Genomic DNA, 26224 nt, shown 5'->3' with positions numbered 1-26224 from the left:
CAGTGACATCACTGAGAATGCAGCCTATCCAGTCACTAGGAACCAGTGACATCACTGAGAATGCAGCGTATCCAGTTACTAGGAACCAGTGATATCACTGAAAATGCAGCCTATCCAGTCACTAGGAAATAGTGACATCACTGAGGCAATTCATGACCAATAATTATGAGTTACTGGTTCCTAACGAATATGCAGCAACAGTTCAATTAAAATATCTGCTTCGACCTCGTATAGGTCACAGATTTGCTTTTCACATAAAATACACCACAAACAGACCAGCGTTTGGAAAGATCATTTTATTACATTTTACAGAGTAAATCTGACCCATAATAGTGTAACATGAATGCACATGGCAGTGTTCACAATTCAGGCGCTTAATCTCTTCGTAATTTCATTAATAATCGGAGGGCACCAGTTGTCATTAAATTCTTATTATACATCATTTGTGCTTGCTGAGGGGTAACGTTTTCAATCAGTAACAAAATAGCTCACACCTCAATCCACGCGAAAGGGTTTATTAAAAGCTGAAACACAATTGCTAACATCACACTCTATTCTCATGAGAGACACAGGTGACAGTAAAGACAGAGTGGAAGATTACCAAAATAGATGAGCAAATAACCTTATTGAGCCGTCGTCACCGGCTGTGAAAATGGCCGCTATGTGTCTTGGCGGCCATGTTGGATTTTCCACTGTAATAGCAAACGGTACTTGCGAAAAGAGATAAAAATTGCTTATATAGACTGAATTGTGGTCTAGCTCCCAAATTATATATCAAGCTGTAGATTGGGGCAGTCAGTTGGGTGAATTTTAGACCTAAATGGCAAATGTGGGGGAAAATGCCAATCCCGATCAATATCTGATCAATCAATCAGGACTACTGGAAAACGAGGTTGATTTTGGGTGGATCCCACTAACGTGATCCTGTTGCTCGGGTCGTCCAATCTGGTCACCCATGTATGAGGCAAAAGTAGAAAAAGATGTGGTCACACGTTGGGCAGGAAGCGACCCATGTCTGGGGCAGTGTTCGCTCTCCTATTGAGTACAGGTTTGGGATTTATTATCCACAATATTTTTGGACTTTGGGGTAGATTGTGACAGAAGAGGGATAAAAGTGAAGGTGTTGCCAGTAGCAACCAATCAGACTGTAGTTATTTTCTAGAATTAACTCGATAAATGATAGCTAGAATTTGATTGGTTGCTATGGGCAACACCTCCACTTTTCCTTTTTAGCAGTAAGCCAGGCCATCCATTTTTCATTAAGCTGTTTATCAAGTGCTCCTCAGAGTGATTGCAGGATACAGCAATCAGTGATCTTGTGTATAACATTATTATTGTTTTTCTTTCTGGTTTCAGATCCCCCACATGTGCACTGCATGTTATACAAGGTCACATCACAGACATCTGCCCTCAGAAGCAGATGCTGAACAATTACACCCAGCATGCACTGCACCTCCCTGAGTCCTCTACCCGACCATGCTATGTTACGTATCCTCAATACCAAAATAAATATGCTTTATATACACAAAGCTCACTCAGTGTCCACCCGCTTCAGTATAAATACGGTACCTTCTTATAAGCAGGTGCATGACAACAAACAATACAATATTCTGGGCTCATTCATGCCAGGATTCCCTCGGATGGCTACACACAGCGGAGGCAGACATTGTGATGGTTGAATCCAAATTCAGGAGAATACAGCCTACAAATTCACTTGGAACTTGTGACATCACTGAGGCACAGTGGAGGCGGCCATTTTGTGACTGAACCAACATTCGTGCCTCAATGACGCTGAGGCAAAAATTATTATGTGAATATAGAATTATAGTTCTTCTTGATAAAAGTGCTACTAACAACATCCATAATTATATATGGAATACATTTTAACAGAACTGGAGATGTTTATCGTGAGGGAGGCATTTTTCCCATACACACCAGGCTTCCTGCCTGTAAGCCCACTGAAGGACATTGAAGCATGAGATGGATGATGATCTAGAACAGGCCTGTCCAACCTGCGGTGTTGTGAAACTACAAGCCCCAGCATGCTTTGCCAGTAGACAACCAGTTGATAGCTGGAAGGGCATGCTGGGACTTGTAGTTTCAAACACCTGGAGGGCCGCTGGTTGGACAGGCCTGATCTAGAACAATAGCTTGCTGTGAGGGAGATAACCAGGCTATACACAATGTAAACCATCATCACTCCTGGCACGGCACAGGGGTGTTTACATGACGTTATATTGGGTCAGTTTGCATTTTAGATTTAATGGCCCTGATGACTGCACAAAACACAAAATATTGTATTTTCAATATTTTCTTCCTGAAGCACTGCAGCAGGCTCCATCATTATTTTTATACTGCAAGAATGCCTGCTGAATTTGTCTCCTCCCTCTCATTTGCATAATGATGCCACAGACACTAAACAGAAACGGAAGAAGGCCAATCAGAAAGAAGTAGAAACTAAAATGATATAGTTATGGTGTAAATGCTGATTGGGGGTGATAGGTGCAGTAACTGGTGGTAATTATGTATATTCCGTGTGGGTTCTGATAGACGGGCGTTACAGATTCTCCAGAGAGGTCACAGGAGTACGATACTGAGATGCAGGTTATGAACAGACGGCTACTTACCGTCAGAGGTAAGTGGGAAATAGCGGCAACACAAATGCTGTTATCTTCACAGCTTTATTAAATTAAATGTAAACTAAATAGATGCATTTAAAACCCCTCTTTCCCTCTTCTGTGGTTTATTTGTACCATATGATTAAATATAATAAGGGAAAAGAAATAAACACGTAAAACTGAAGACGCCAGGTTGGTTGGTGCGAGGACCCCAGTGGAAGCGATAAATAAAAGTCTGACATTGCCCCATAGAACACTCCCACGAGTAAGGGCAGAACAGCCAATGGGGCTGTGGTTGGGTGTTGCAGAGTATAGTGGTGCCAGATCTTACGCTCTCCCCTCCTCCATGCAGCATCGGATAAAGCGTTCTGTCCAATCACACAGCTCGCTCAGCCCGAGTCCATGGTGAACAGCTGGATATCCTGAGGGCTCCAGTACAGACCGACGGCAGAGTTATATACTAAGGACCAGACGTACGGGATGAAGAATTCCTCCGGCTGCTCTTCCTCCACGTACTTGAACTTCAGCTCAGGAAATTTCTATGGAAAACAAGAGACGTTATTGTATCGTGCAGGAAAAAGGATGAGAACATCTATTCACTAGGAGGCGCAGTCGTGTCACTGGTACATAGGTTGGCCCCATTCTCACCAATACTGGGTCAGCTCACAAGACATTGCCCTACACCACCCACTGCCCACAAAGCAAATGAACTTGGGCAGAGTTGCTAAAATGCCCCACCGCCATCCCATGAAACCTCAGTGCCCCCGTGTAACCGCCGTGCCCCCGTGTAACCTCCGTGCCCCCGTGTAACCTCCGTGCCCCCGTGTAAGCGCCGTGCCCCGTGTAACCTCCGTGCTCCCGTGTAAGCGCCGTGCTCCCGTGTAACCTCCGTGCTCCCGTGTAACCGCCGTGCCCCCCGTGTAACCGCCGTGCCCCCGTGTAACCTCCGTGCTCCCGTGTAACCTCCGTGCTCCCGTGTAACCTCCGTGCTCCCGTGTAAGCGCCGTGCTCCCGTGTAACCGCCGTGCCCCCGTGTAACCTCCGTGCTCCCGTGTAACCTCCGTGCCCCCGTGTAACCTCCGTGCTCCCGTGTAAGCGCCGTGCTCCCGTGTAACCGCCGTGCTCCCGTGTAACCGCCGTGCCCCCGTGTAACCGCCGTGCCCCCGTGTAACCTCCGTGCTCCCGTGTAACCTCCGTGCTCCCGTGTAACCTCCGTGCTCCCGTGTAACCGCCGTGCTCCCGTGTAACCTCCGTGCTCCCGTGTAACCTCCGTGCCCCCGTGTAACCTCCGTGCCCCCGTGTAACCGCCGTGCTCCCGTGTAACCTCCGTGCTCCCGTGTAACCTCCGTGCTCCCGTGTAACCTCCATGCCCCCGTGTAACCGCCATGCTCCCGTGTAACCGCAATCCCATGAAACCTCAGTGCCCTCGTGTAAGCGCCGTGCTCCCGTGTAACCGCCGTAGGCTGACTGTCTTCACCTGTAGCCAACTTTTTCAGAAGCCCCAATACAAGAGGCAGTCAGAGTATTTTCCATAATAAATACGGTTCCATTATGGCAAATGATGTACTGAATTGTAAATTACTTATACCATATTTTACCAACCAATATACCAAATATATAACTTATACTATATTTTACCAACTATTATTTATACCATATTTAATGGAAAGTCAATCTCAACAGAGTCATTAGCTGGCAGCTGCCGGACACTAGAAGGTACAGATATGATGGCCACATGCAGACATTACTAGATGCCCTGAACATTCAGTATCTACATAAACATTTGTTTAGCGCATACCTATAACCTACGTATCCTGGAAGCAGCCATAATTTAGATACCTTTCCCCTGGAGACGCAGAGGGTGGGTACGGAAAGAAGAGATGGACAACACTCGATTACATCATCAATGTCGCCAGCGGGTGGTGTAATGACACTAACTGCATCACTGGAGAACGGACCGTGCACTCAGGGGGTCTCCGTTAATTCGGGAGTCTGATGGACACTCAGAGGGAGTAGGAAATATGATTACAAGTCCACAGAATAAAGGGAAGCTTTAATGGATGACACAATGGTCTTTAATTTGTTTGGCGTCCGTTATTATATTATTAGTGTAGTGCTAGACTTTGTAATGTCTGGGGTCACTGTCGTACTGAAGGACCTCTGACATCTAAGACACTGATTTTTGGCACTGGTGACTGCGTTTTCTGGTAGTATATTATCATACTTTTTAAAGTTAAGTGATTATAACAAGGACCCCATGTCAAACATCCACCGCCCTATTTACGGTGCGTTTGGGGTTGAATTTCACTGGATAGTACATTTTGTTTGAGGTTCTCAAACTAAACAAAAAACACAGGACATCCAACAAATCCAACCTATTTTTTTTTTTAAGACAAAAATAGTATTACTGGTGTAAGTATTTGTTTAGGAGATTAAAGGTTAGACTAAAAGGCTGTAGTTTTTCCGGTTTTTGGCCATGACACGTAGCCCTTTATCTGTGCCGTTTTTATACTGCTTTTTTTTTTTGTTTGTTTGTCTGTATCAAGGGTGCCAATACTTCTGGAGCCCAGGGGGGAAGCGGGACGGTTCCTAGTCTGAGTGCGGATGGCAGCAGTGTGTTTAGATCAGAACTCTGTACAATCATCTCCGCTCCCTTCTTAGTCTGTAGCAGAACACAGAGTACTGTGATCTTATGTTACAGAAACAATGGGTGAAAGTCATTGAAGTCTGCAAGTCCGGAGCGGCTGGGAAAAGAGGGAAAAGCATTGTATAATGTGAAAGAAATGTTCTGAATGGGAGAGAGAGCCGGCAGAACTGGTTAATATGTGATGATTCCTCTAATAGATCCTCTATACATGTTTACCACCTACACTACAAACACTAGACGTAATTCAATACACGGATAATGAAAACTCCCATTACAGACAATGGGACTATCATACCAGTGCTGAGTGATTAGTCTCTGTCTATTAGGGTGCACCAGACATGAGAGCCTACATTGACTACAACGTCACAATGCTGTTTCCTCAGGAATCAAACATAATGGAGTTTTTTTTTTTTCTACTCCATTGAACCTTTATGTTGTTATAATCTACAACGCGCTGAGCTAGAGGTATCGCCATCAGCCTGAGAAAAGACAATAGACCACAGTAGAGGAAATCAATATCATCACCGAATTCTTGGTTGTTTTTCCAGATTTTATCCAGTCACATTTACGCAAGAAAAACCTTCTAGATCTCGCTGGAACACACAGACGTTAATTTTACATGTTCTTGCGACCTAGTAAACGTGCTTTAAAGAGGTTAGTCCAAAAAATAACGCAAGTAAACCGAACTGTGCGCAGTCACTGTCTGACAAGTGGTCGTTTCAGATCCATTTCAGTGGCTGCTGTTTTCATACGCGTTTAACACTCAGTATAGTATAATGGAGCTCTATGGTAATGTTGGCTAAGTATACTGTACACTATGCTGCAGGGAGGCTTAGAGAACACGCCTCAAACACTCTGGCAAAAGTGAGAACAAGTACTGTCCATTTTTGCTTTTAACATGTGCTGCTTTTCAATGCCCGTGTGTACGTACAAGCCTAATCTCAATGTAAAATGTCATTGTGATTACAGTTGGCGCAACTCTCAACGTTCTGCCCTACACACGCCTAGGATTAGAGACTACGTTTATAGCCTGTGTAGTTTGGGTGGCGTTTATACATAATCACCGTTATGAAATCCTGCGACGAGATCCCAACTTGTGAGAACTTTTAATCTAGAGCAGGGATGTCCCTCGGGTAAAGTGTAAATCTAATACATGCGACGGACACAAAAAGGTAATAATTCTACATTATGCCTCGGCCTAACATGGTTAGTTTATCAGATATATTCTGTATCTAACATTACCTGCAATGTATATATTCTACAATCGTTAGAGGGCGATGTCCTATTCGCATACATACCTACTCCCCTCCCCCAATGCTTCATCTTTCCAACACCAGCGAGTTTGAGCCCCATTGTGTGAATAGCTTCTCACAGTGTGGAATACAAACCAGCTGAGGGCGCGGATGATGCAGAGATGACAACACAATCTTACCCAGTAAAGAGAATACACACAAGAGAACATTTACCTTGCATCCAGAATGAGCCAAGTTAGTCAGATAAAGGAGAAGTATTTAACAAAAAATACGATTTAACTCTACTACAGTGTAAAGCAGATCTATTCTTTAATACAGTAGTCCCCAAACTTTGTCAGTTCGAGGCACCCATCATTTTTTTAAGGGACCCCTAAACCAAAATAATCAAGTAGTCCCCCGCCTTGCTTACCACCGGCCCCGGCAACCCGTGAGATCTCCGTGGCACCCTAGCGAGCCGCGGTGCACAGTTTGGGAACGATTGCTTAATATTTAGATACCAATAGCCATTTAAAGCAACAATTAGAAGACAGACAGATTAGGAGCCAGCAGCATCTATTTTACGGGAATTGGCAACTTGGTACCTGGTATCCGTTGAGTCCTGCGGTACGTTGTATTGTACACTCTCTATCAATCTTTTCTCATCTCCTGAAATAACACGAGACGGGTTTTCTAACCTAATCACATTTTCTTCAAGCTCGTCTTCCTTGCACTGCTGTATATCAATATACATTGCTGTCTATTTCTGGCGAGCTCTCCCACAGAAACATAGAATGTAAGCTCCTTGGGTAAGGCCATTCCGGTGGATCTCTGCTACAGTTATTATAAGGCTAGTCTAGATAATATGTAAATGTTGTCCCTTGTTTCAGGCTAATGGTATAACTTATTACTTAGGAGACCGGCGAAATGGCCAGGACACTCTATTAGAAAAAGAGACAGAATTGGGGCAGGTTTATTCTGGTCTGGTATAAATACAATTTTATTTATTCTTTCCCTTTAGCATTAGCTGGAGGATGTCGCTTCCCATGAACGGCCAGAGAAAGCACTTACTCTGTGTCAGGCTGACAGCACAGCTTGGAAAGCATTTGTCACGTTGATGACGGTGCTAAGAGGTATTGGTTACACGGCCCTAGTGATGTGGACTCAGTCTCAGCCAAGATTTAACCTAACCTCATGTGCGCTGTCAAATAGCAAAACTTAATAACTTTTGATCACAGGCAGATTTGAAGGGAGTAGTTCCAGAATGAAAGGTTCTTTTAACCCGGTGCCAATCCACTAAGCCGGGGATCTGCAACCTGCATCTTGGGAACCTCGCCGGTCTCCGCCAGCGGGTTGAAGTGGCTGGTGAGTGAAGGTCGGCGATGTCCATCTCCCCAGGACGCTATGGAGACGGATGGATGTCATTATTAATAAACCAATTCATATAGTGTGTCATTTCTGGAGAGTTTAATGAGATTTCATTGTGGTATCATACCACCCAATTACTGGTTCTAGCCGGTCCATCATATAACCTCCAGTGCATATATAACGTAACACGAAGGGCATTAGCAAAAGAAATAGAGTTTAGAGAAGGAATAAGTATTAAATATGGCTTTGTCTAGATGCAAAACTCAGAGCTGTTCCTTCATACTGTTGTTGTGAATATGGAATTAATAGAAAACTTGTAACTGTTAATTGTAAAATGTAATTTGCAGGTTTTTTTTATTATTATTATTATTATAATTATTATTATTATTATTAATCACCAATTTCAGATCGGCAGCCAACAGACCAGAATTTAGGGTAATTGGCAATATTAGCTGCAACACCAATTATGCTGCATAATTAATATCTTGTACATGTTATATACAATATACAGGTAGGATTATTAGATGTTTTAAACATAGAATCTACGAACAGCCGTGAAAAAGTAAAATTCACTCCACATGAATTGTACAGACATCCTTCAAACCCGCCCTGCAGGTCTACGTCAGGAGATTAGGTTGTCCGATTAGGTCATAGTGGAGGTGATCACCTGTGATACCTGCACGATTTAACAACAGCTGGGATATTATTGCTTTTATATAATTTGCAATTATCTCTTGGACATATTTTTATATTGATGAATTTTAATGTATTCAGAATGTGTTTTTATTGTATGTTACTTATTGAAACATTTATTAAAATCACACCTGAATGGATATCCACGTATATATAGAGAGTGGTCTGCTTCCTCCCCACACACAGGTCTTCCTGATGAAGCTCGGTGGAAGATAGCAGTGTAGCCAGCAGTAGTAGTCCTACTATCTCCCTACTTGTATAATACTCGGGGTACTTCTCCAGTGGGTGAGGACCTGCATAAATGTGTCTTACTGCAATTCTTATTGACATCTGTGTAAGGGCGTCAATATTCATCCTACCAATTTCCTAGGTAGATGGGACAATGAGATGTCACTAACTTCTAGTAAATGCCAGGACAGCCTGTGGCTCCCCAGGGGTTGTAAAACTACAAGTCCCAGCATGCCCCCTTCTATCCACTGGGGCTTGTAGTGGAGAGCCACAGGTTGTGCAGGTCTGTCCTAAGGAGCTCTAATGACCTCAGGAATATTGGTTCAGCCAACAAAAGAGCGCCCTCCTTTATGTGCTTGGAAACAGTGTATTTAGGAGAGTGGGGGCTACGCGGCGCAGTGCTGCCCCTCTCTCCTTCATGGTGGCACGCCTATGATGTTCCGATTCAAGAATGAAAACGTTGGGAAGCTATGTGCTGATTCCCCTTCTGGGGATATGTCCTAATAATGTTCTGGAACGGCTCAGCCTTATAATAGCCACGATACGTAAGACTGACCTGGACTGTGAGCCAGGACTGCGCAATGCACAGCGGTTCCTACACCGGACCACACCCAGACACTTACATCATACGCTAACTTGTCACATACTATCCTAGGCCAAAGCTGCTCAGCAGAATGTAACATAATACCAGTGACGTAGATCTAAAATACCTAAAAATGAAACATTTTTTACACATTTTAATTCGACCGAAAGCAATGTGACCTTTAAAGAGACAGTCTTTTTCTAATGTATTATGCATGTAATACAGGGTAACTAACCAACGGTACATAAGTGACATATATCTGGTTAATGTTTTGATGTAGGATCACTGATCTCTACAAGAGACTCGCAAAGATGCAGGTGTCTGTGGTATTTCTTATGCTAATTATCTATTAGTCTGAGGAAGGCTATCCAATGGCGCACGCACACACGCGCGCACACACACACACACAGATCAGATTACTCGGAACAATCAGTGAATGTTTGGCTACGGCAGTAGATCCCAAACATTCTCAGTTGGAGGCATCCTTAGGGTCTCCATCAAGGCCCCCCAGGAAGCCGTGGCACACAGTTTGGGAACCACTGGGTTGCAGGATTAATTTAGCCTCATACACAGGGCCTAAATGAACAGCCATGTAATGGGGGAGGGGGAACACTTCCTGCTTCCAGCTGATCATTTACCGCGCGACGCAACAATGGCGGTCACTGGGAAACCAGAGTCTTCCTTCTGAATCACATCCCGCCTGATGAGAATTTGATCACTCATGGGACAAACATTACAGTGACATCACTGGCCTCTGGTGAAAGAATCACATACATCCTTATGACTGTTGGATCAGCCCAAAAATGGCCGCCTCCACCATATAGAGCCAAAAGGTCACGCCATGTGTCCAGCGGTGACACAGCCCATGTGATTGCAGCGACTGGCGCTGGCTTTGAACAGGTTAAACAACAGAGCAGACAGCGCAGGGGACTGTGTGACCCCTCTGTGATCCTGGAGACTGCAGCTCATGTCAGGCCGGTCTCAGCCGGGGAACGAGCCCTGAGAACCGGCCCCATGTCTGCTCCTAATTGTTTCTTAAGTCAACAGGACAAGAGATAAACGGCCTCATTGCTGTAATCGCAGGGGGAGATAATACTGACCCGTTTCATTATTTATAAGGATGTGGCCAGGACTAATAATAAGCTGCCACTCTGCAACATGATTACAAGAAGGATGACAATGCCTGCGCCATTAATAATGGAGGCACAACCTTATCTTACAGCAGCTCAGTGTCACTTGGCCACATGTCTGTTGCTCTTGGAATTTAGAACTATCTGAAGTCTCAATTATTTTCCACTTGCTATCACACACAAGTTTACTTTTTGGTTTAGTATCTCCGGCTGGCTAGGAGAAAGTTTTAAGGAACGAAAATAAGCAAGTATTATCCGCTAATACTGGAGTATCACATACATAATACTGCAGCAGCCTTCCTGTGGGCTGGACTGCGAGTCTACATATATTACTGTACTAGGAACTAGTTTCATGAATATTGGTTCACCAAACTGTGACCTAATTGTTCTGCTGGTATATGGAGTACACAGAATAAGAAGTAGATACTCCCACCCCCATTGCTGCTGATCTTCTCCAGCTCGGATCACTATTCCCCTCTCTATTGGTAGATCTAATATATTGGGTGGAGTTGGGGTGGGGCTTGTGAATCATGGGTGGAGCTTACATGGAAGAAACACACCAATCAACTGCTTGTTATATATGTCATGTGCCTCAAATTACATTAATGCACATCATTAAATCTAGTAAGAATCTTTATACATAGGGTTCCACCACGACTGTTGCACAACCGTGGATTTCTCCCAATCACGCATGAGCTCATAGGACAGTATCACAGCACCAGATACCCAGCATAGAAAAAGAAGAACATGGCCGTAATGTATCCATACAGGAGATGTGATGGGCGTCTACTGACAGGACTGAGGGTCTGCTCCCGTGGGCAGGACTGATGTCTTTTTACCGCTTAGAAGGGCGAGATCTATCACTCTGCCAGGAACCCCTGTGTAATAATCCTGAGATTGGACGTACACATGAAGCATTGGTCCCTAGTGAATTTATGGGCTACATTAAAAGATATGTTGATAAAATAATGTGAGAGAACGGATAACAATATACATGGTCTGAATCTTCACAAAGTTCTTAAAACAGAACCTTACTTCTCGGAATATTTGCCTCTATCATCGTTAGCATTTCTTGTTTGTGTAAATAAATCATATGTAATCCATACTTGCCTACGTTGGGCAAGTTCTTTCCGGGAGAGGGGCGTGGCGGAAGGGGAAGTGGCGCGGCCAAATGCGTCATTTTGGTCCCGCCCTCCACGACGGAAATGACGGTTTGTTGCGGGGACGGGGTCTATGTGACGCGATTCACTGCAAATTGCGTCATTTTGGGACGGCAGTAGCGGGATGCGGGACATTCGCCAACTCTCCCGGGAGTCTGTGAAACTGACCCAAATTTTGGGAGTCAGCAAGTATAATGTCAATAGTTTGGCCAAATGATCAGGAAGCAGTAAACACTTGGCCCGTCTTACCAAGCGACAGCGCCTCGCGAAAAAGAGCCGCGCGTTTTTTATTAAGTCACGTAATATATTGGCCAGTAGTCTAATATTATGTACAACGAGTACATTCCAGGCTCTTATACTTTATATCAATCCTGCTTTTAGGACTTTTGTCGTCCATCCCATTTGGATCGGTATTTTCTTTTGCAACCCCAGAGACAGAAGAGAGAGACACACAACAGAACATTGCGTGAGCAAAAAGCAGAAGTATAACTCAGTGGTTTGGACAGAGGTACAAAAAAAAAAAAAAAAGTGAACAGTCCAAATACATTTCAGACTGTCTGCAGTTCCAATCACGTGACTTTATCATAAGCCACAGGAAGTCCTTGAAACAGATGTAAAGCTAGAGATGCAAGAATTAACCTACCGCAAAGACTACAGTGGGATTATTTCTCACTCTGCGACGACTGGATTGCTAAATCAGAAAAGTAGATGCAGATTTCCAGTCCAGAGCACAACCGGCAGCATGTTAATAATGCAATTACTTCTCTCGTTGGGTGGTGGGGGGGTGATGGAAGCCTTGCCGAGAATATAGAAGACAGTACAGCTGTACGGTGTTATACATAGCTCACCCTCTAATATAATAATGGCTATTCAGTGCCAAAGGATTGAGCTCAACGCCAGAGCCGGGGAGGCTCACAGGGCTTTAACTGAAACCTCACATTACAAGAGTGCATATTTTCTCTATTACTGTCCTGTGTCTGGCTCCAGAGCACCTACTCACCGTGACTGTCCTGTTCTTCTCATTCCTGTATCATGCTGGAAATACAAGAGTCACCCAAAGTAGGGGGGGAGGGGTGGCTGCAGAGAGGAGTAGTTCAGGGGTTAATCATGCGACAGACGTGCTGGAGACCCTGGTTCCAATCACATTGTCACCCACTTGTGACCTTAGAGAAGTTCCCTTGTCTTCCTGTGTCCCAGGTACCAGAAGGTAGAATAAAAGTACAACTGGGCAGCCAGTGCTGCATAATACTGAATACACTATATAAAATAGGTGAAGGAATTCCTAAACGCAGTTGCAGGCATGTGCAATATGACATGGGGGGTGTGTATTACATGCAAACTGCAATAATGGGGCAGCACGGTGGCGTAGTGGTTAGCACTTCTGCCTTACAGCACTGGGGTCATGCGTTCAATTCCCGACCATGGCCTTATCTGTGAGGAGTTTGTATGTTCCCCCCGTGTTTGCGTGGGTTTCCTCCGGGTACTCCGGTTTCCTCCCACACTCCAAAAACATACTGGTTGGTTAATTGGCTGCTAACAAATTGACCCTAGTTTGTGTGTCTGTCTCTGTCTGTATGTGTGTGTGTGTGTGTGTATGTGTGTATATTAGGGAATTTAGACTGTAAGCCACAATGGGGCAGGGACTGATGTGAGTGAGTTCTCTGTACAGCGCTGCGGAATTAGTGGCGCTATATAAATAAATGGTGATGATGATGATGTGAATAATCATGGCATAAGAAACTGGGAACAACATTAAGCATCAGCATTAGAATACAATAGGACAACAGAAGAGTGAGTGAAAATAAACGTTCTATACAATGAATTGGTTAAGCACCCGTCTCTGGTGTGGATACAGACACGCACTGTATCAGCTACATATATTACAGGGTGATCACAGGTATGGTGACAACTTTTGGGGTCACAGAACAATAGTTGAGGTTCCTCATTAACAAAAAAAAACAAAAAACAAAAACAAAACCCAATAACCCAATGATCTCAAAACTGAACCTCTATGATGGCAAAAATTCACAACTATATAACCCATTTAGAGTGACATAGTGCTAACAATCTCATGTTCTTGCGTCGCACAGGTGCCCACGCGGGGTCCTTGCGTCATTGCCGAGAGGTGGCGTATTGCGACAGCTGCACGCCTGATACCTGTCCACTCTCCCACACCTGCGACAAAGATGATTGGGGAGATTTACACAACTGATTGACTGCTCTATGGCCGAGACCTGCATCCATGCTGTCGTCTGTACTCCTGCTATGGATCCCTATCACTCTTCTCGCCCACCTGTTTCACACCACTATTACCGCCCTGTCATACAGACAATGGGGTGTTGTGGTAGATTTCATCATATTACTCTTGAACACTGGAAAGAGGACCTTGTCCTCACAATGACCTCTGTGACCATTCCCTTGTCTGGCTCTAGAAGTTACAAGTTCCGTCTATGTACAGTGACCTCACTGATACCTGGAGCGCTCTGATAAAATGAGGAACCACTGTCAGGACACAGACATCTCATACACATCCTAAGGGAAGTGAAAGAAGTGAAGTGATGTCTGGGACACAATGTCTTTATGAGACGGTCACACACAAGGAGCAGCAAATTACAGCGACTCAGTGGTTTGGTGATGGTGTCAATCAACCGCATAACAGTATATAATATTATACAGGGACACTTTGCTGCTGGCCGGGGTCCAAGTCCATCCTGCGCGATAGACCTTGGTGCACTACAATCCCCATCATGCCATTTCATTAATTAGTGGGAGGAGGATACCAGGTCATGTCTGATCTGATCAATCTTGTCCTTGAAGTAGGAAACAAGATCCTGGGCACTGATAGTGGTCAGAGGGCTGAGAAGAGATTTAACACATTTAAATCTCTTCTAATCCTTAAAGCTACAACTACCACCAAGGCCATCAATCTCATAAAGAATCTTACTAGCCGGAGTCCTGGGGCCGCTCCATGTAGCCCCTTTGTCCTTGGTCTTCGCTGATCCTGTATCGGCAAAATTTAGGGGGGTGGGGTAACGAGCGGGAGAACCCATCACAAGCCACAATAAAACCATTGCAGCGTGGGATGGGTCCTTCCACTTACTCTACCCCACCACACTTTTCTTAGGTGAGGAACGGTTGGCTGCCTAACTCCATCCCCAGGATTAGGGTAGGAAGAAGCTTAGTAAAATGTATTTAGTAGATGGTAGTGAAGCTTTAAACCCTGAGATTCCAGGACCACAGGGCTGATACACCAATATCCCACACAAATACTGGCTGCCGTCTTTACCGGAATGCCGGATAAAAGTTGGAGCGAGTCTTTTAGAAGACTTATCAGTGTGTGGGCTGCTACAGAAAACCTAGGTGTTTGTTTGTCAATATATCAACCTAGATCCTAGAGAAAGATATGGAGACAAAGCAGCAGAACTGTACACACTCAATAAACGTAAATCATACCTGATTATTCTTATTACTTTTTAAAAAATATTGTTTAATAAAGCTCCTAGTGGACGCCTGGCGGTCTAGCTGTACAAGGGTTAACAACCGGTTACTGGGAAACCACCAGCTCTAATACAAATATAATGAGACCAGGGAAACTATGGGAACAATCCTTCAGGTTATTAATGGATAAATATACTTTAAAAGTTGTTTCTTGGCTTTATTTGTGCATTTAAAGCCTTTGGCAGACTTGTAAATAAAAAAAGAAAAAGAAAATGATAACAATTGCTTAAAAACAGAGACAGACTTTCTGTCACCAAGCGTTAACTTGTGATCAGAGCAGGCTAGGAAGTGGACCCTTATCTGTCTGAGTTCAGGACATGCTGACTAATACCCCCTATTCAGGCTGCAGACCTCTGTCTCCACAATCTATATGCCCTGGAAAGACTGCGTGATAACTTACAAACTCCCATTCAGTCCTAATGCGAGTCCAGCACACACAGCACTTCTGCTTGTTTTGACCAGATATAAATGATAAGTGGCAGCGCTGATTCCTGTGCTGGGGTAATGTCAGCCCCGCAGAGCTGGGGAGAGGGCATGAATCCCCCATTCACAGGCCCTGCGCGATGTCAGGCAGATTACATACAGCTCCTGTGTTCCTGGGCTGAATGCTGAATAACGGCTATCAGAGGGACAACAACACTCTTCAAAACTTGCAGTCTCCACTAAAACTTATTCAAGACTGGAAACCACCATCATCTGCTAAAACAAAGTTATAATTAACCCGAAAAAAAAGTGTATTGTGTAAACCACGAACGTCAAACGATAGCAGATACCTTGTTTTGCTTGTTACTATCATTTAAAGTGAAAAATATAAGTTGTACTTATTTTCATTTATATTGCCATAAATGTCATGCAAACACATTAGAATAGTTTTTATTAAATATTTGTAGAGGCTGTCACGCTGCTTAAGTGAGTTAAAACAATTTGCCACATGGTCCACGACATTAAAGCCCCAGTGGGCGAACTTGACATTTTGCTTTTCACTTTATGCTTTAAAAAAAAAAAAAAAAAGTGCTGCATTCGGTGAAGTCAAGTTTATGTTTCTCTCTCCTTCCCTTGTGCGACCAGTGTGTGCAGATCCATTGTACCTCTAGAGCTGTATACAACAGTCAGGTCTCAGTTGGTGGCATCGCTTGCTCTATTCACTCAATGGGGTAAATGTATCGAACATTCTAAAAAGGAAAAGTGGAGGTGTTGCCTATAGCAACCAATCAGATTATTGCCATCATTGATCTAGTGCAGTATTGGCTAACCTGTGACACTCCAGGTGTTGTGAAACTACAAGTCCCAGCATACCCTTCCAGCAATAAGCTGCTATATATTGGCAAAGGATGCTGGGACTTGTAGTTTCACAGGTTAGCCAACACTGATCTAGTGCATTCTAGAAAACGATAGCTAGAATCTGATTGGTTGCTAAGGACAACGCCTCCTCTTCTCCTTTTCAGAAGCTTTAATGCAGTTACCTCAATGAGTCTTCCACAGACTCTGAGCTTTAGTCATAATACAGCTATTGTTTCTTTTGTATCCCAGAAATAAAAGGTGACAATAGTGAGACTAAGGGAGCTTTTATCTGCAGCAAATAGATAACTTAAAGATAACTAATACACAATTTAGGTGATAGTGTCCCTTTAAAACAAACAATACTGTGGGATAATGCCCCTTTAATTTATCTATAGAAATGTTTGTGCGATGCTTACCCCCCCCCCCATAGCTCCATCTACGACACTGAAATCCCCCTCCCAAAAGCAGGGATCAGTGTTCAGACAGGTTTAAATCAATAATATAAGAATACACACTTGAAATAGTGGGGCGACCTAGGAAACGAAACACTTCTTATAACATATACTGTACTAAGGGAGTCGCACAATTTAATTGGACTTTTACCTTTTATGTTGTCTCTGATCTCTTGGTGACAGATTATTTAGTGATACCAGACCAAAGATCGCCAACCAACGGCCACATTTCCTTCTCAGTGTCTAGTTACCGGGCGAGTCACATGTCAGTGTCAGCTGGTACGTCCTCATTTCCAGGCTACACCTGCATCTGGGCACGGAGAATGACCTTTGATTTTGGGGGGATCTTAGATTGGGAGATAAGATCTTGACTTGAGGGAAGTTTTGAAACATCATGGCAGTGAGTAATGCTCAATCCCAAAAACCCCACTGTACTGCTGAGTCGGTTGTGTGCCTTGTTATAGTAAGGGGTCGATTCAATTCTGCCGCGTTATTTTAGGAAAATGTGGCCTGTGCACTATCACCATTAGTACGGTAATTTTAACGCTGGTTTTTGCTGGCAGCTCTCTGGACCACTAGAAACAATCCGGGTTAAAATTACCGTTATAAAAGGTAATAGTATTAGCGCTGTGTTAATCCTAGACTAACGTGGCCAAACTCGGCCCCTAAGTGCCTTGTGTAGGGTAGGTTGTACATGGTTACATAAAGTGTCTTGTGTAGGATAGGTTGTGTATGGTTACATAAGGTGCCTTATGTAGGATAGGTTGTATATGGTTACATAAAGTGCCTTGTGTAGGATAGGTTATGCATGGTTACATAAAGTGCCTTGTGTAGGATAGGTTATGCATGGTTACATAAAGTGTCTTGTGTAGGATAGGTTGTGTGCCTTGTTACATAAAGTGCCTTGTGTAGGATAGGTTGTGCATGGTTAGATAAAGTGCCTTGTGTAGGGTAGGCTTTACATGGTTACATAAAGTGCCTTTTGTAGGATAGGTTGTGCATGGTTACATAAAGTGCCTTGTGTATGATAGGTTGTGCATGGTTACATAAAGTGCCTTGTGTAGGATAGGCTGTACATGGTTACATAAAGTGCCTTGTGTTGGGTAGGCTGTACATGGTTACATAAAGTGCCTTTTGTAGGATAGGTTGTGCATGGTTACATAAAGTGCCTTGTGTATGATAGGTTGTGCATGGTTACATAAAGTGTCTTGTGTAGGATAGGTTGTGTGCCTTGTTACATAAAGTGCCTTGTGTTGGGTAGGCTGTACATGGTTACATAAAGTGCCTTGTGTAGGATAGGTTGTGCATGGTTAGATAAAGTGCCTTGTGTTGAGTAGGCTGTACATGGTTACATAAATTGCCTCATGTAGGATAGGTTGTGCATGGTTACATAAAGTGCCTTGTGTAGGATATGTTATGCATGGTTACATAAAGTGCCTTGTGTAGGATAGGCTGTACATGGTTACATAAAGTGCCTTGTGTATGATAGGCTGTACATGGTTACATAAAGTGCCTTGTGTAGGATATGTTATGCATGGTTACATAAAGTGCCTTGTGTAGGATAGGTTGTGCATGATTAGATAAAGTGCCTTGTGTTGGGTAGGCTGTACATGGTTACATAAAGTGCCTTGTGTTGGGTAGGCTGTACATGGTTACATAAAGTGCCTTGTGTAGGATAGGCTGTACATGGTTACATAAAGTGCCTTGTGTAGGAAAGGTTGTGCATGGTTACATAAAGTGCCTTGTGTATGATAGGTTGTGCATGGTTACATAAAGTGCCTTGTGTAGGATAGGCTGTACATGGTTACATAAAGTACCTTGTGTAGGATAGGCTATGCATGGTTACATAAAGTGCCTTGTGTAGGATAGGCTGTACATGGTTACATAAAGTACCTTGTGTATGATAGGTTGTGTATGGTTACATAAAGTGCCTTGTGTAGGATAGGTTGTACATGGTTACATAAAGTGCCTTGTGTATGATAGGTTGTGCATGGTTACATAAAGTGCCTTGTGTAGGATAGGTTGTGTATGGTTACATAAAGTGCCTTGTGTATGATAGGTTGTGCATGGTTACATAAAGTGCCTTGTGTAGGATAGGTTGTGTATGGTTACATAAAGTGCCTTGTGTAGGATAGGCTATGCATGGTTACATAAAGTGCCTTGTGTAGGATAGGCTGTACATGGTTACATAAAGTGCCTTGTGTAGGATAGGCTATGCATGGTTACATAAAGTGCCTTGTGTAGGATAGGCTATGCATGGTTACATAAAGTGCCTTGTGTAGGATAGGCTGTGCATGGTTACATAAAGTGCCTTGTGTTGAGTAGGCTGTACATGGTTACATAAATTGCCTCATGTAGGATAGGTTGTGCATGGTTACATAAAGTGCCTTGTGTAGGATATGTTATGCATGGTTACATAAAGTGCCTTGTGTAGGATAGGCTGTACATGGTTACATAAAGTGCCTTGTGTATGATAGGCTGTACATGGTTACATAAAGTGCCTTGTGTAGGATATGTTATGCATGGTTACATAAAGTGCCTTGTGTAGGATAGGTTGTGCATGATTAGATAAAGTGCCTTGTGTTGGGTAGGCTGTACATGGTTACATAAAGTGCCTTGTGTTGGGTAGGCTGTACATGGTTACATAAAGTGCCTTGTGTAGGATAGGCTGTACATGGTTACATAAAGTGCCTTGTGTAGGAAAGGTTGTGCATGGTTACATAAAGTGCCTTGTGTATGATAGGTTGTGCATGGTTACATAAAGTGCCTTGTGTAGGATAGGCTGTACATGGTTACATAAAGTACCTTGTGTAGGATAGGCTATGCATGGTTACATAAAGTACCTTGTGTAGGATAGGCTATGCATGGTTACATAAAGTGCCTTGTGTAGGATAGGCTGTACATGGTTACATAAAGTACCTTGTGTATGATAGGTTGTGTATGGTTACATAAAGTGCCTTGTGTAGGATAGGTTGTACATGGTTACATAAAGTGCCTTGTGTATGATAGGTTGTGCATGGTTACATAAAGTGCCTTGTGTAGGATAGGTTGTGTATGGTTACATAAAGTGCCTTGTGTATGATAGGTTGTGCATGGTTACATAAAGTGCCTTGTGTAGGATAGGTTGTGTATGGTTACATAAAGTGCCTTGTGTAGGATAGGCTATGCATGGTTACATAAAGTGCCTTGTGTAGGATAGGCTATGCATGGTTACATAAAGTGCCTTGTGTAGGATAGGTTGTGCATGATTAGATAAAGTGCCTTGTGTAGGATAGGCTATGCATGGTTACATAAAGTGCCTTGTGTAGGATAGGCTGTACATGGTTACATAAAGTGCCTTGTGTAGGATAGGCTGTACATGGTTACATAAAGTGCCTTGTGTAGGATAGGCTATGCATGGTTACATAAAGTGTCTTGTGTTATGTGACTGTTTCTGCTTCTCAAGCAATGTCAGCAAAATGGGCCTAGTAGGAGATCACTACTACTGGGAGGAACTATTTAATGTTCGTGACCACAATAAAGGTGAAGGTAAAGACTGAAGTCTTATTGTAAGTGCATGGTAACGATTTGATATCCTTTTTTCTTATTTCCTTTTCTCCCTGGCTAATATTTAGATTTAGACCTCCTGACTGATGGTATTCTGCTCATGTAGGTCCTCTCAGTACCATCTGTATCGCCATTTGACGTGTCACATGTGTTACCTATCATTGCCACAAAGCAATGGAAAAACAGTTAGACATGCAATAAATGTACTGAAAAGTAAAAAAAAAGGAAAAGTGCTATTTGCTGGGGATGACTTACTGGTAATCATTACTCCATTTAGTCTAAAGGACCTTAATAACCTTTACGGTTGCAGATCTGACAAGGAGTTGTTATGTCTTCAAGCTCCCAGCGGCTATGGCAGCCTGCTGATGTTAGGAGACAGACAATCAGTCTTGTGAAAGGCTCTACAAGCTCATTCTGCATGCACAGGGTGCAGTGTCGGGATCTCACTTGCAGCAGAGACCAGACATGTATTGTCAGTAGACTGTAAGCTCTCACGAGCAAGGCCAACTCTCCTTCTGTATCATTGCATCTACGCTTCTTAAATTTTGCCTTTGCTTGTTCCATTTCTACCTTTTATGTACTATGGTCTATTTCCTCACTGTACAGCGCCGCAGATTTTTGTGGGATCATATAAACAATAATATGAGGCGTACCGGAGATTTCACACGCGGAGGCGTGACTATTTAGAGTGTTGGTGGATGCCAATTATAATTATAATTGCAAATTGTAGGGGATTGATTATAAAAAAATACTAAATTCTTGCTTCTTTTGCTTAAATTATTTCTCCCTTGCCAATATAATAAAAAACAAGAGACAATCTATATCTTATTAACTATAATGATTCTGCAACATACCATATTTTTCAGAATATAAAGCACACAAAACCACTCTGCTGACTTTGGGCTACCCCTGGTCCAGCCTGTCTGTATCATAATGTGAGATTTGCAGGCAGTGTGAAATTCTCCTTATGTCAGCAGGGCTGGCGTCAGAATTGGGGAGCCGAGGGCTGAAAGCCAGTAGGGGCCACAACATTCAGCTTTAGTAAAATGAAAATTATTTTCCATTTAGACAAGCGGTTTACAGGAGATAATCTTTACATGTAGAAGTCTCCTGTCCGTACTGATAATGTTACACTGCACAACAATGACACAATCGGTGATGTCACACAATCGGGTGTGTCCTGTTTACTCTCAACGAGCAAAAACACATGCATCATAACAATATGAAACTGTGAGAGCAAGAAAATAAAGACAAGGTTTGTGAAGCCCCAATAAAACTCTTTGTCCAACCATAAAACTGTCCCAGCACATAGGCCAAATACTTTGTGTTTATTCAGATATTAGTGGTGTTCCATGAGCCAATTCATGAGTCTACCCCTAGGGGGGGGGGGGAGGGGGGGAGCTACAGACAGTAACTGATTACACATTATACTTTATGAGTATCTCAGTTGCTTACACTTCCGGAGTGAGGAGACCTCCCAGACTCCCGGTAGAGCCGGTGATTCTCTAAAGTGCTCTTATCTGCTGCGCGGTGGGTGGAACCAGGGAGCAAACGATCTCATCAAGCCCGTCCCATAACAGTGAATGCCCAGTACAGTGGTTTACCCCTTCTAGTTGTGAACCGCGCCATCAATCCATGGCCAACTTGGCTTTTCCTCCATGGCCTCTGGACATCTACTCAATTCTCTCTGCATTGAATGGAGTAATCAGACTGAAAGTATTTAAATAGGATCTTTGCTTTTGGCCAATGCTTGCCAAACACGGGCTGGCACAAACCAATCAGGGCATACACGGATATCTTGCAATTATGGGCACAGAGCACTTCAAGTTGGCATTTCCGCACACAAGCTTGGCCCTGGCTAACTGGCTGGACAAGATATTTTTTGTTAGACTGCCAGCCTAAAGGACAGAAACCAGTTAAAAATGGCACTTCTTACTCACTTATGTTTATTTTTTTGGAAGGTTGCTCGGTACGATAAGAGGAGAGGGGGTCTGTTATAACCACCAACCACGACACTGCCAGGTAAGTTGGACGTGGTGTTTTGTTTTCTTTAACTTAACTCTTTGAACTGATCCAAAACTAAACTGGTCTCTTCATATCTAGCTTACTGGTACACTATTATACGTCACAAGGTGGCACATTCTGGGGACATTATTATTACAGCAGTCACTCTGCAATTAGCCGGATGGAAGAGATACAATGCTGGATGTGGTAATGTTTACGTTCATCACACCGTAAACATCACATGTATGAAATAAAATCATAAAAAAACGTCTGTGTGGAGTTTGCATGTTCTCCCCGTGTTTGCATGCGTTTCATCCGGGTGCTCCAGTTTCCTCCCACACTTCAAAAACATACTAGTAGGTTAACTGGCTGTTATCAAAACTGACCCTAGTCTGTCTGTGTGTGTGTATGTTAGGGAATTTAGACTGTAAGCCCCAATGGGGCATTCACTGATGATGATGATCATCATAAAAAAACGTAAGTAAAGTTTAAACAAATAATAAAAACAGCAAAATGATTAAATTAATAGTCTAAAATAAATACTTCTAAAACCCATAAACAGATCACCTTTAACTCACTCCCATATGATAAATGTGACTGGGGACCTGGAAGATTTGTCATTGGAATTGGTCCAACACCTTACTGAATGTGAAAATAACAACACAAGAAAGATGTTATTTGGCTGTTCCTTACACTGCCGTCTTCTCATTTTTCTCAGGTTTTCCATGTAATAACTTCAAACACTACATGAAGCGTGCCAGCAGGCAGACTACAAGTATGTGAAAATCGCTGTGTTTGGATGAACTTACAAGAATAGCAAGAGAAAAAAATCCTCAGGTCTCTCAGAGCCAAGAAAAACTAAGACATAATAATTAGTGATCTCTTTATTTACCCTCCATTCCTAAATGCAAGTAAAACTCCCAGGCTGGCAATAATCAACAATCTTTCCTGTTTTTAGAAGTAAGGATGGGCTTTATATACAATAGGATACATTTTAGATTATGGCACACGTGTTTCATTTTTGAAAAACAATCTTTCCCGATGGTATTACAGATTCATTCAGACATGTACATCCGATTGAATTTAATCTATAAATACCATTGGACATTCAGATCGGATTTTAAGGTGTATGACAAGGGAAACCCATAACAGGTTAACGGTAACGATGGCAGATCTTAGTGACTGTATAATAATCACCAGCAGGGACGCCTACTGTGGTAACAATAAAACTGGCCGCACACACAGTGTACTCGTCCAATTTGGCAACACAGAATCGGAATCCATGTTGTTGTTCAGCCCTTGGACTGATTGCATGGATCACTTGTGGATCCATTGCCTGAGAATGAGTCTCTACATTTTCATTAATGGGTAGAGCTGTTTCCAGCTCACACACCGACTGCAGTATTGCAGTGTGATGGCACCGTTACATCTCTTGGGGTTTGAACTAGAAAGCTTATTGTTTAAACAAGACTTTGCTTCATATGAAATTGGTTACACCACAATATTTCTAAATCCGTTTGAAAAGATCCTCACATCACTATATTGTTGTGAAACACAGCTCCTTCCATTATCCAACTCTCAGTCTATTGCTTTCCACTTAGCCCCATTCCCCTCCTCACATCATGTCACTGCCCCTGTCCTCACTAACACACCACTCATCTCCTGATATACTCGGTGCTGCTGGGGACCCTGCTCCTTCCACTATATAACTCTGTCTGTGGCTTCCTGCTACCTCCATTCCGCTCCTCACATCATGTCACTGCCCCTGTCACATGCAGCCCTGTCCTCACCAACACATCACTCATCTCCTGATATACTCTGTGCTGCTGGGGGACACTGCTCCTTCCACTATATAACTCTCAGTCTGTGGCTTCCTGCTGCCTCCATTCCTCTCCGTACATCATGTCACTGCCCCTGTCACATGCAGCCCTGTCCTCACTAACGCAATTACGCAAGTGGACAGGTCACTGCCACCCCACGAGGTGATCTCACTAATTTCCTGAAATACAATGTGCTGCTGTGAGCATTCTGTGAAATCAATGTGATACTGGTTGTTCTAACCTAGTGATAGGAAACAGTTGGCCCTGGGGCCACATGTGGCTCTCTGGGTCTTCACCAGCTCTGTCATGCTCTGATATCAGATGTTTGTGATAATTGACAACAGTTTTTTATTTTACAATAAAACGCCTTCTGATATGTTATTACAGATAGGTGTCTCTTTCTTTGATTAAATGTATTGTTTTAACCACTGAGATTAAGGGTGATGCGCAGCCCCCTTTAGAAGGTGAATTGTGTCACGTTGCCTATTATTATGGTAACTTGTAAAGCACCACAGTGCTCTGCAGCGCTGCACAGTAGGGAAAACAGAATATAGAAAGTAGACAATATAAATGCAGATATGAAAACAAAGGGTATGGAGGACCCTGCTCATGAGAGAACTAACATTCTAAGTGGAAGAGGGCACAGCTGAAACGAGAGGAGCAACTCCGAGTGGAGATTGGAACAGTTGTGGGGAGCAGCACAGGAAAAGTATTGAAGGCGGGTGTTGGAGGTGGTTACCAGAGACGAGACAAGGCGCAGTTGTTGTTGTTGAGGGCTTTGTAGGTAAGGTTGAGCAACTTGAATTGAATTCAGGAGGATACAGGGAGCCAGTTCAGGGATTTGTAAAGTGGTGCAGCAGATGTGGAGCGGTGAGAGAGGAAGAACAGTCTTGCAGCAGCATTTAGGATGGACTGAAGTGGGGATACAGGGGTGGCGGGAAAGCCAGATAGCAGGACGGAGTCCAGTGACAGTGGGCTCAGGGGAGGTCAGTAGAAGAGATATAGATTTGGGTGTCATCAGCATAGAGGTGGCACTGGAAGCCAAATCAGCTAATTCATTCCCAAAGAGAATTCGCTCCCAAAGTGTACAGTAAGACAGAGGTAAGACGGCCCTGCTCGCAAACTTACATCCTATGGGAGAATGGGAGTTGGTTACATGAGGCTAAGTGCTACATATTGCATATTGGTCCAGCTAGATAGCAAATGTAAAGTGTTTAGTGTGTTATATGACATAGCAATGTTAGTCAGGGGGTAGTAATAGGGTACTCTAGGGAGATTAAAAGTTTAAGGGTGGGTTGAGGAACGGCTGAGGAATTTTATAAGCTTGCCTGAAGAGGTGGGTCTTCAGAGAACTCTTGAAGATTTGAAGACAAGAGGAAAGTCTAATTGTGCGAGGAAGGGCACTCTACAAAGTGGGTGCAGTAAACTTTGAAGGTCCACTTCAAAATGTCTGTCAAAGTCTTCTCATGGATGAGAAGGTGTCGGAAAATCACTGGAACATCAGCAAGTGTGCGTCAGTTCACGAATATCTTCTTTTCCTCTTAGTCATCTGAACTGTAGGTACAATAGTTATGGTTTACGATTCCTAACTGTACTAAAACCTGTGATTTCTTAAATGTCTGAATGAAAATAGACTTGGTGAACAACAACAAATGTTCTTACAAACCTATTGGCACAATGATTTTTTTTTTTTACAAAAAAAAAAGAAAGAATCAGAGTACGATTTTGGGTCTGCAGACTGTAGATTAAGACTAAAACATTTTAACTTGAGTTACAGTCTCTTCTTGATCAAAGATCTTTTCTTTTTCCTCCGTAGAGGAAGTTCTACATCAGTAAAAATGTATCCTGCATGGTGAGCTTTGGGGGGTCCCATCCCTCTATCCAAGAGATGCTTCTGGAGTTAAACACAGTGCTTGCTGCTTCTGAAAGTAGGAACAATTCTGATTTCGTCAGTGAGGTTTGGCAAT

At 43.2% G+C, this 26224-nt stretch overlaps 1 protein-coding gene across 5 annotated transcripts in view; it reads right to left on the bottom strand.

The window, feature by feature from the left end:
- Positions 1 to 281: 281 nt before the first annotated feature.
- DYM (dymeclin) overlaps positions 282 to 26224 on the bottom strand; it is a 247205-nt gene continuing 221262 nt past the window's right edge. For all 5 annotated transcript variants that reach the window (XM_075185845.1, XM_075185862.1, XM_075185857.1 and 2 more), the window contains one exon: positions 282 to 3157. In XM_075185845.1, coding sequence (XP_075041946.1) covers positions 3008 to 3157 — 150 coding nt within the window. In that variant the 3' untranslated portion in view covers positions 282 to 3007. The remainder of the gene's footprint in view (positions 3158 to 26224) is intronic.

This window comes from Mixophyes fleayi, chromosome 1 (genome assembly GCF_038048845.1).
Source record: "Mixophyes fleayi isolate aMixFle1 chromosome 1, aMixFle1.hap1, whole genome shotgun sequence".
Taxonomy (NCBI): domain Eukaryota; kingdom Metazoa; phylum Chordata; class Amphibia; order Anura; family Limnodynastidae; genus Mixophyes; species Mixophyes fleayi.
The sequence above is the reverse complement of the archived record's forward strand: the minus strand, read 5'-3'. Positions and strand labels throughout refer to the sequence as shown.